Genomic DNA, 12167 nt, shown 5'->3' on the forward strand with positions numbered 1-12167 from the left:
ACTATTCCTCCTACTAATACCAATAATGGGGCACTACTCCTACTACTGACTAACAACCCCCCAAGGCCATATTTATTCTCACCGATGCTGGGCTCTGTACATTTTCTTGTTTCAAATATTTTATTGAAGTTTTGAGAATTAAATATATAACAGTAAGTATACATAAATGATATAAATCATATAATAAGTAGACTACACAAAATGCTCCACAAAGGGAGAATTCAAATGTTGCATAGGTACAGGTCATGTCCAATAAAGGACAAAAACAAAAAGAGGAAGAGGGGAAGGGGTGGAAAAGGAAAGGGAAGGGAAAGAGGAAAAAGAGAGGGAATACATACATATAACAACGGATAATTCGGTACATTTTCTATCCCTGCTGGCCACAATCCGGCCCTCCTAAAGTCTGAAGGACAGTAGACTGGCCCTTTGTTTGAAAAGGTTTGGAGACCCCTGCCTTAGCGCAACAGTCATTGTGTTTTTTCATCGTATTGGACGCACAGGTATCACTAAAAGAGTCCCAAAGAGTTATAATAACTAATGATAACTATTAAGGTAGCTAATAGGACAAGCTGAAATGTAGCATGCTACAATTGCTTTTGTCACTTACTTTGTGTACCTGTACACTAGGAATAATTGCAGAAACAAGTCAATATAACATTGTGATCCACCCAGCTAATTATAAATAAGAGTAATTAAAATCCAAGAACGTATGTGTCACTATATAGGCTAGCTGTGATTACTCGAGTCACACAATAGTCACAGACACCGAAGTATCAACACAGACATCATGGCAGGAGCTGGATCAGGTATGTACAAGAGCCAAACACTTTTAACATGGGATAAATAACTAACTTTAGTTAACAAAGGGGAAGAAGTATTTGATGTAATATTCATTTTCAATTAAGACAAGAATCCATTTCACCGTCACTTACTGGAGCTCTTATTGAACAAGCAACTGAACTAGACATCAGTATAGTACCTGCTAGAGTTTGTTCAGCGATTTGATATTCATTGGCATTGAAGAATCCAATTTACAGTTACTTACTGCAATTCTTATTGAACAAACAGCATGATTAGTTACAATTGAAAGACAAAATCCACCAAAAGCCTACATTTTAGATACCCCAGTAGGCTTAACCCATCAGTTGGCTTCTTATAACACGGATTGTCAGAGAGATGCTACATTCTCCAAATTGTAAAAACATTTGTTAACTATACATTTAAAGGATCACTAAAGGATTTTTTTTTTTAGCTAAATAGCTTCCTTTACCTTACTGCAGTACTGGTTTCATGTCCTTATTGTTCGTTTTTGCTTTGAGGTTGCTGTAATTCTGCTGTGATCTCCACACTTCCTGGTTGCCTGTTTCCTTATAACCACAGTACTGGGAGCTTTTCACGGTAGTCTAGGCTGTCATTACTGTGTGTGTAAAACTTAACAGAACCAATCAGATTCATTTTAAAAACAAAACACTGCCCTGGATTTGTTTGTTTTTGTTCTGTGTGTCTATCTAGTTCACAGGAACATGAAACCAGTTTAAAAGTGAAACTAACCTGCAGGCACATTATATGATTGATTTTTATCTATTTGTAATCATTTTTAAAAGGAATCAGTTAACTTTTATGTCTCTATAACCTGTAAACAGTCATTTCAGCAAAAAAAATGTTTTCCTTTAGTGACCCTTTAACTATCAAAAATGAAAACTGCTCATAATTTTTGCTGGGAACTTCAGATCAACTCTAAGGCCCCATACACACGAGAGGATTTATCCGCGGATACGGTCCAGCGGACCGTATCCGCGGATAAATCCTCTCGAGGATTTCAGCAGATTTCTATGCGATGGCGTGTACACACCATCGCATTGAAATCCGCGCCGAAATCCTCTGCCGATGACGTGTCGCGCCGTCGCCGCAATTATGACGCGGCGACGGGCGCGACGCTGTCATATAAGGAATTCCACGCATGTGTCAAATCATTACGACGCGTGCGGGGAATCCCTTTGGACGGATGGATCCGGTGAGTCTGTACAGACGAGCGGATCCATCCGTGGGATCCGATTCCAGCAGATAGATATTCTGTGCATGTCGACAAATATTTATCTGCTGGAATTCGGAAATATCCGCGGATAAATATCCGCCGGAGTGTACACACCATAGAATCTATCCGCTGAAACCCATTCGATGGGATTTATCTGCGGATAGATTCTATCATGTGTATGGGGCCAAATTCAAATCAAAATTAATATATCACTTTTAAAAGGACTTAATTTTAAATGATACACTAGTAAGAGTATAAATCATGTAAGCTTTCTAGACAGTATTTAATTAGTGTTCCGATAGACATGTATGCCTTAGGGTTAAATTGGTAATGATTTTATGCATTTAGTCTTTGGTGGTTGGCATTTAGGTTACATTCACACCTCTGCTTTTGTCCTGGAGTAGATAAAAAAATTATGCTTGCTGCATCTTAGCTTTGGTTTCCAACAAAATTTGATGTTCATAGGTATGAAAGGCAATGCATGTAAAAAGCATTTGAAATGTACCGTACTGCAAATTCACTTCATAAAAAAGTAGAAGTGTGAATGTAGCCCAAGGAGAGACTTAACCATAAATAGACCTTTATTTGCCTATTATGATGATATAAAATATGCTGTAAGTAACGTGAACCATAAAGCCAGCCTATGTCTGCACTGCAAGCAGAGAGGTGATGACTAATGCCCCATACACACTAGCGGAATTTCCTCCAGAAAAAGTCTGTGAGCTTTTCATCGAAAGTTATGACCGTGTGTAGGCTCCATCAGACTTTTGCTGTTGGATTTGCCAGCAAAAGTTTAAGAGCAGGTTCTCAATTTTTCCGACGGAAAAAATTCCTATCGTAAAATCCGTTCGTCTGTATGGAATTCCGATTGGAAAAAAACATGCATGCTCGGAAACAATTCGACGCATGCTTGGAAGCATTGAACTTCTTTTTCTCGCCTTGTCGTAGTGCTGTACATCACCGCGTTCTTAGTGCTCGAAAGTTAAGGAGCTTTTGTGTGACCGCGTGTGCGCAAGCCAAGCTTGAGCAGAATTATTTCGGGAAAAAAACATCCAACTTTTTTTTCCGATGGAAATCCCGCTCATGTGTACAGGGCATTAGTCTTATGCCGCGTACACACGATCGGTTTGTCTGATTGAAACGGGCTGATGGACCGTTTTCATCAGACTAACCGATCGTGTGTGGGCCCCATCGGTTTTTTATCCATCGGTTAAAAAAGTTGGGGACTTGTTTTAAAACTATCTGATGATTAACTAACTGATAGAAAAAAACGATCGTCTGTGGGGAAATCCATCGGTTAAAAATCAACGCATGCTCAGAATCAAGTCGACGCATGCTCAGAAGCATTGAACTTAATTTTTCTCAGCACGTCGTTGTGTTTTACGTCACCGCGTTCTGACACGATCGTTTTTTTAACTGATGGTGTGTAGGCACGACTGATGAAAGTCAGCTTCATCGGATATCTGATGAAAAAATCCATCGGTCCGCTTTCATCGGATGAACCGATCGTGTGTACAGGGCATTAAAGTTTGGTGAAACATAGTGCTCCTGAGGAATTGTATTGTAGTTGTAGATACCTCATAAATACGTTGTCTGTTGTCTAAAGCTGGCCTTACACCTGTAGAATTTCATTTTAGGGGGGGGGGGGTATAAAAATTGCTTGTTCAGCTGTTTGATGGTGCCTTCATGGACTCAATTAATTTCAAGCGACTTTTTGTCATGCCATGTCCGTGTCTCAAATTTCGTAAAATTATTTTTGTATTTATGCATGCACATAACTTAAAGCGGAGGTTCACCCAAATACATTTTTTCACAGAACAACTTCTTTAGACTTCTAACATGTACAGTCCGCAATTTTTTTTTACGCTGTACATACCTTATAATCTATCTTTTCATTTCGGTTTCCGGGTACTTCTCCCCGCGGGAGTAGGCGTTTCCAAGCTGAGGAGGCATGTCACCTGGGAGGTCGCCCAGAAGATTGACGTCTTTTCAGCAAAAGCTCCCCCTGGCGGATAAGGCCCCGCCCCCCGTATTGCGTAGGCGCGTCCGAGCCAAGGCGTTTCCGAAAGAAGCTGAACATGCAGATCTGCTAGTCGGCTCTATACGGCGATTGCCGTATTCATTAGGCGCCCTGCATGTAGATTAGGGGCACATGGATTAGGGGGGCAGTGCCCCTGTGCACCGTTTGGACGGGTCACCGCTGTCTATTGTACTTGCCCTTTGATTTTTGTATTCTTTTTGAATCGTTCCTTTAACTCTTAGATAAGCTAACAAACATTTTCATACACAATTCTACAAGTGTAGAGCAGCTTAAGCCCATCAGGCATCTGTTGTCTAGGAATACAATGGACCATTGCTCTGCTGTGGTTAGGCTAAGTGACATTTTACTGCGGACACGTATCGAAATTCATCCCGTGCCTGCTGAACCAGCTGACTTTCAGTATGTGTATACCCAGCATTAGACTGCACCCACTGTAGCAAAGACTCCTGAAGGATCTATTGGATTTTTCCAGGCCTCCCTGTCAGTGGAAATATCCCTCAATACATTGATGGTCAGTGTAGAAAGGAGATGAAACTGCAACTACCCAAGGAACCCCTAAACACCTCTGGAGGAAACTTGGTTGAGAAAGCTTGATCCAAGGGATAGAGGATTCGGTTAACAGGATACCCCAAAACAGCAACAAAATTCTACCCATTCAGTAGTTTCTTGTAGTATCCCTGACCTCTGTGTTACAGGCCAATGCAGGATAGGTAGATCCAAAGGACACGTACCTTTAGCCCATGTCCACATTGGCCCGATTTGGCATGCAATTTGATTATTGAATTGTAGTACTACTTTTGGCGACTTTGGGGGCAATTTGAAGAGACATCTGTGCATGAACTCGCACAGATGTCTGACAAATCGCCCCCGAAGTTAGACTGCATTGCCGGTTTAAAAGCGTGCAAGTTCAGCTGAACTCACAATTTCTAACCCCCAGCAGTGTGAACCTGGGCTTCAGTATCTTCAGCCTCTCTCACAGGGTAGTTGTGGTCCTTTAAGCCAAGACTGGCTATTGACTAAGTAGACCTCTTCTAGTATTCTGTCAGAGTTGTAACTACTGTAGTGTTGTCACTACTGCACTCAGGCCTTCTTCAGTCCGTTCAGTTTGTGCAATGTATTACACAAACAATTTATCCCTTAAAATCTATGAAATACTTTAGACCAGTGGTTCTCAACCTGGGGGTCGGGACCCCCTTGGGGGTCAAATGACAATTTGCCAGGAGTCACCGAATCCTGTGCTGTTCCCAAAGCCCGCAGCACTCTCAGCCTTTTCGCAGCCATCCAGCAGGGCTGTCCCTGGAGCCTGTGACCGCCCAGCTGAGCTGCTCCTGGAGCCCTTGCCCGCCCACTCAGTTCACGGCATGGCTGTGGGGCAGACTAGAGGTCAGCTGACTGGTGAGAAATGTAAAGTGGGAGGGGCTGGAGGAGACCCCATCTCCTGATTTCGGCATAGGTGCCACTGCTGCGAGACACCACAGAGCTGGAGACACACTGAGTAACACTACCTGTGATTAGAGTTGCCATTTAAAGTCCCCACTACAGTTCTCAATTTTACCAAAAGGGGTTTTAATACTGTAGGAGTGTAAGGGACTTAGGGAGCCCTAAATGTCCGTGGGCTATTGGTGCAAATTACTTGTCTGGCCTTAGGTGCTGACAACCCACGCTATGAAAATTCTACTGTTAGGGGTCCCCACAAATTGGAAAATTTTATCACGGGGTCACGGCACTATAATGGTTGAGAACCACTGCTTTAGACAATCTGCAGTAAGAATGGAGACAAACATGTTCACAGTGCAGTTAGTACAATAAAGGGTCACAGCATTAATGGTACCATGTTTAAAAGTATTAACAGTTACTTTTCCCATCTCTACATCAATTATTTGAGTGGTCGTATCCTTTATGAAAACACATTTTAAACAATTGACACTAGCATGTATTTTTATTAATGTTTCCAATTTATATAGAACCTTTAAAGTTTGGAATTGTAGTAGTCTTTTTCACTAACTATTACATATTGCATATTACTCACATGTAAACACCATTAAACCCTATTTTACGACATAAAGCACATATCATCTAATCAGCTTACTGTGACTAACTTTACAACATCCCAAACAAATACGCAGTAAATGTAATTTATTCTATTACTCATTTATAAAGTGTAAGTATCAATCTGTCAGAGTTTTGAGTCTATACTAAAGATACATCCTTGATACTTCCAGCAGGTTTCATAAACAGGTACACAGAGGTTGGAGATCTGCCTGCTGCCACTTTAATCTGCTAGGCACACCAGTATGCCAACAACAGTACTCTTTTCCAGCAATAAACCTACACCATGCTTACTGACCAAAGGCCTAGAGACTATGGGGTAGATTCACATAGAAATACATCGGCGCAGCGTATCAGAGATACACTACGCCGCTGTAACTTACTTTTGGCTGGTTCAAATCCTGGAAGAATTTGCGCCGTAAGTTACGGCGGCGTAGTGTATCTCCGGCGGCGGAATTCAAATCGGTGACTGGGGGGGCGTGTTTCATTTAAATGAATGAACTGTGCATGCTCCGTTTCTAAATTTCCCGCCATGCATTGCGCGAAATGACGTCGCAAGGACGTCATTTTTTAAACTTAGACGTGACTTACATCCATCCCGATTCACGGACGACTTACGCAAGAAAAATAAAAAATTCAAATTTCGACGCGGGAACGACGGCCATACTTAACATGGCAAATCTAACTATACGCCGCAAAAAAGCAGCTTTAACTATACGCCGCAAAAAGCCGACTACAGACGCCGTAAAAAAATGCGCCGTACGTTCGTGGATCGTCGGAAATAGCTAATTTGCATATCCGACGCAGAAAACGACGTGAACGCCACCCAGCGGACGCCGAAGTATTGCATCTTAGATCCGAAGGCGTACGAAGACGTACACCTGTCGGATCTAACCCAGAAGCCGTTGCATCTTGTTTTGAGGATTCAAAACAACAATACGACGCGGGAAATTTGGAAGTACGCCGGCGTATCAGTAGATACACCGGCGTACTCGCTCTGTGGATCTGCCCCTATAAGCATATAGTAACAAGCCAGGTCTCGCACCCTCATTGAAAATTGGCGTTATCAATTATCAGGTGGACAAATGAATTAAGCTTTTTATATACCTATGCAATTGTCAGCCTTTGGGAAATAGCTCTTTTGCTATTGCTGACAAATAATTAAAGTATATCTAAAGGCCAATTTTTTACAGAAATGTCATCCTTTCCTCGCTTTATGAATATGTGTTTTTTTTTTTTTATCTCTGTCCCCGTTGGATAAATTTCACATCACTTCATGTACTGACAGAATGTCATGTGGAAATCACCACAACAGGGATACAGAAGGCACAAAAAAGAATATGGATATCATTTAGGGTCACTTTAACAATGGCAGGATAGAGAGGGGAAGCCTGGGGCCATGTTGTCAGTGTGTAAGAAAGAGGGTGAGATGTAGAAGGCTATTCTGTAATGTTGAAGACATTTCGGCCCGGATTCACAACGCACTTACGCCGACGTATCTCGAGATACGCCGCGTAAGTGTAAGTATGCGCCGTCGTATCTATGCGCCGTGCCCATACACTGAGATACGCCTGAAAATACGCTTCATCCGACCAACGTAACTTTCCTACGCCGGCGTATCGTAGGCACATATTTACGCTGGCCGCAAGTGGCGCTCGCATTGATTTCCTATTCAAATATGGTAATGAGGGAGATACGCCGATTCACAAACGTACTTGCGCCCGGCGCATAATATACGCGGTACGTCCGGCTTAAAGTTATTCCCCATATAGGAGGCGCAACCCATGCAAAGGTATGGACCAGGGAACACAAGCCGTCGTATCTTTTGTCGTTTACGTTGTACGTGAATATGACTAGGCGTAGGTTACGTTGACGTCGTAGGCAGTGATCCGGCGTATCTTAGGGAGTAGTTCCGACGTGATTCTGAGCATGCGGCCACGGGACGGCGCATGCGCCGTTCATTTTAAGTGCTTCTATGGCGCTTGGCCCATCATTTGCATGGGGTCACGCCTCATTAGCATGGCTCACGCCCACTTCCACCTACGCTGGCTTACGCCGAGGAAACCCAGCATATCTTTAAGAGCGAGTGCTTTGTGAATCCAGTGCTTGCCTCTGTGCACTGCGTCGGCGTAGCGTATATTAGATACGCTACGCCGGCATAAATATGCGCCGATGTATGTGAATCCGGGCCTTCATGTTCATCCAAACAGCTTCTTCAGTTTAAGGGTATGTTCACACCAGTTTATGTGTGACAACACAACAGCTGGTGTGTGGTGAGAAACAGTGGAATTTCTGCAGTGCCAATGTGCCAGCCGCGGCACCACACACTGATCACTTATTTTTTTATTCATTACCTGAATTAATGGTGGTTGTTATCCATCGTTATTTAATTTATATATACTGTGATAATGTATGTAAGTGAACATTTTAACATATATAAAGATTTGTTATATCTGTGAAGTGTCTCTGACTTCATATTTGAAATGCCTAATACTGAAACCAAATAAAGATTTTATTTTAATATAACACCTGTACAAGCAATTTTATTAAAGTTTATGTAACAGTATAATCTCTTGTCCACAGGTCTGCAATTGACCAACTATGACCTACAGGTCCAATCTAATAAATCCAAACACAACTGTGATTCTTACATGGGCAATGACCTGGTAGTACGCCGTGGACAGGAATTTAACATAACAATGCAGTTCAATGCACCTGTGAAAGCTGGAGACCGGCTACAGTTCACTGCAAGTCTTGTTCCCACAACAGGAGGTAAAATGAATAACATTTTATTTTGAAATTGAATGTACGGGGTGGTTTTGTAGCAGTAAGGTTCTGTTTCAATCTTGTATTGAGAATAGGAAATATTTATCTAAATAATTTCTAGAGCAGGGCTCAAAATTTCAAGTCCTGAGCTACTAGCCAGGCCTCAAGGGTTACTCGCCACCAGTTGCCCCACCCAACCCCTACCATGCCCCGCCCCGAATCCCACACTCATAAATCTCATGAAATTACACTTGTTTTATGCAGAATTAAGTTATAAAAATAAATATTAACAACTTTATCTGTGTCCCCATTGCAGCTATGTGTCCCCAATGCAGCTATGTGTCCGCCAGTGTAGTCACGTGTCCGCCAGTGTAGCCATGTGTTCCCAATTCAGCCTGTGTCCCCAATGCAGCTCTGTATCCCCATTGCAGCCAGGTGTCCCCATTGCAGCCCTGTGTCCTCATTGCAGCCCTGTGTCCTCATTGCAGCCCTGTGTCCCCATTGCAGCCCTGTGTCCCCATTGCAGCCCTGTGTCCCCATTGCAGCCCTGTGTCCCCATTGCAGCTCTGTCTCCCCAATGCAGCCATGTGTCCCCAATGCAGCTCTGTGTCCCCAATGCAGCGGCGGGGAACACAGCTATTGAAATGAAAGCTGTTCCCTGCGCGCTGATTAACCAGGCGGCAGCGTCTCTCCTTTCTCTTCCCCTACTATCGCTCCGACAAACCCAGGCTGCCGGCGGTGCTCCCCCACCCCACCCTGCCCACAGGCAGCCCACACGCCAGACCTCAAAATCCACTTGCATTTTGCAAGCAGGCGAGTGGATTTTTTGAGGGCTGATCTAGAGTATCATTATACTGTATACATTTCAGCTTGCCTTGTTTTTAAGTGGAACTTCACTGTACCGAAACAGTGAGGGTTAAAATGCTGGTAACAATTTTATCATTGTACTGTTTTTGGGGAAATTTCCCTTCTTATCTTTAACACATAAATGCAATCTCCCATTAAAAAAAAAAAAAAATAGCACAAAAGCAAATGTATTGTCCATGTGTATTGGATCTCTGTATTACTTAGCATGTTTCTGTGGTCTCTGAGCCAAAACATAGCCATGGTGTTGACGATTAGGTTCACTGCACTGGAGTGATCCTAAACTTTGGCCCAAAGAACTATGGAAAAACTCAGAGTAATACAGAGATCATATAGGCCATTCTTTGTGCAAAGAACTGGTTGAAGCTTCTTGCCCATGCACAATCCTCTAGACCAGGGGTCTCCAACCTTTCAAAGAAAGGGACACTTCATTGTCCTTCAGACTTTAGGAGGAGCGGATTGTGGCCAGTGGGGGGCAGAAAATGTCCCGGACCCAGAATAAATGTGGCCTCAGGGTTGGTGGTCAGTAGGAGGAGGAGTAGGGCCCCTATCAGTAGGAGGAATAGGATCCCATCATTGATATTGGTAGAAGAAATAGTGCCCCCTTGTTGGTATCAGTGGAAGGAATAGTGCCCCACATCAGTGGGAGGAATAGTGCCCCAAGGGCCACATAAAGGCTAGGAAAGGGCCACATCTAGCCCTCGGGCCGCAGTTTGGAGACCCCTGTCTTCAAGTACCCCCAACAGGCCATGTTTTGATAATTTCTCTTAGATAAAATAGCTATCCAAAATACCAAGCCATTGACTCTGACTTAAAGCACCTGTGCAAGATAAAGGAAAACCTGCAAAAATGGCCTGTTGAGGTTACTTGAGGACAGGGTTGAGAACCACTGCTGTAAACTATGGGTTCCTACATTTTTATTATTACAGACCTTTGCCGGACTGTCAAAATTATTACCATCCCCAGTAGTTATCAGTCTTCAAGGTTGGACATAAAAACTGTGCAGCAGTCCTCAGGGACTTAGTTGCCCATATGTACTAATTGTGGATCTGTTCAGGGCCAGAGCAGGAGGGGGCAACTGCCCTGGGCACTGTGGTATCATGTGAGATGGGGTTGCCACAAGGAGATGGGGGGAGGGGATTTGTGTTGGGTGGGGGAGTTTAGGAGGACAGAGGGGTAAGAAATGTTCTAGGAGGGGGGGGGGGGGTGCTGGAAAAGGTGATTTAGGGGAATTAGTTGGGAGGGGGATTGGGAAAGAGGATTTGTGCTATGGGTGGGGGATTTGAGGTGTTTGTGCTAGAAGAGGTGATATGGTAGACAGGGAAGGGGATTTGCGCCAAGTTGGGAAATACTTTTTTGGGAGGGAGATTTGTGCCATTAGGGATGATTGTTGGGTATTTATGCTAGGAGGGAAAATTTAGGGAGGGGGAATAATTGCACTGGGGTTGTGCTGGAAGGGGGGATTTGGAGGGGGGGCAGAGGATGTGCACTTGGGGGGGGGGGGGATTTGTGCTAGGAGTGATTATTTTTTCAGGGGGGATTTGGGAAGAGAGAGGATTTGAGCTGCGAGGGGGATGGGGGGGGCAAAGATTTGTTCGGGGGGGGGGGATTTCAACAGAGGATGGATATGTCCTGGGAGGAGAAGGAATTTATGCTTAGGGGGTAAACAAGCAGATTAATGCTCAATTTTTGTTGGGGGGGGGGGGTTGCTAGCACATAATGCTCATACATCTTGGGGGGGGGGCAGTTTGGCATGCATGCCCTGGGCTCTATATGGCCTTGTTGCGCCACTGGTGGGTCAGATGGATGGGATTCTATTGTCATGTAGACCTAGACACGGCTCAGTTCAGTCTAGCTGTAAATTAATATAATATAATCCTTTTATGTTATTATTTACTATGAAAACTCCCCTTAATTAAAGGGATATTACTATCAACAGTTATTCATATAAATACTAAACAAAAATATAAACATGCAAAATATGTATATTTTTTTAAAGCCATACAAATGTTACCATTAAAATATACAATTATAAATAGACCAGTCTGGACCATTAATGTTTAGTAAAAACGTATGGTGTCATGCGGAGTCCCTCAGGGATCTCCCTTATCGCCCGTATTGTTTAATATCTATCTTAGCCCTCTCTTTAAAATCATCAGTAACCAGAAGTTACTTTACCACTCCTATGCAGACGACACACAACTGTATTTCCGCATCTGCAACAAAAAGGATCATTCTCTTGGACTAGAGAAATGCCTTACTCTAATAGATAACTGAATGACAAACAGTTATCTTAAACTCAATGGTTCGAAAACAGAACTTCTCCTGTTTCACGCTAACCGGAAAAGTCACCCCGCGTCAACATGGACTCCCCCGCCCATTCTGGGTAAAACTATCACCCCTAGCACCAGG

The 12167-nt window shown here is 43.4% G+C and overlaps 1 protein-coding gene across 2 annotated transcripts in view; it reads left to right on the forward strand.

Moving 5' to 3' along the window:
- Positions 1 to 701: 701 nt before the first annotated feature.
- The window catches only part of LOC120918796 (protein-glutamine gamma-glutamyltransferase E-like), a 54656-nt gene continuing 43190 nt past the window's right edge, over positions 702 to 12167 (forward strand). For both annotated transcript variants that reach the window (XM_040330594.1, XM_040330595.1), the window contains exons 1-2: positions 702 to 806; positions 8709 to 8897. In XM_040330594.1, the coding sequence (XP_040186528.1) occupies positions 788 to 806; positions 8709 to 8897 (208 nt within the window). In that variant the 5' untranslated portion in view covers positions 702 to 787. The remainder of the gene's footprint in view (positions 807 to 8708; positions 8898 to 12167) is intronic.

The sequence above is a fragment of the Rana temporaria genome, chromosome 12, assembly GCF_905171775.1.
Source record: "Rana temporaria chromosome 12, aRanTem1.1, whole genome shotgun sequence".
Taxonomy (NCBI): Eukaryota; Metazoa; Chordata; class Amphibia; order Anura; family Ranidae; genus Rana; species Rana temporaria.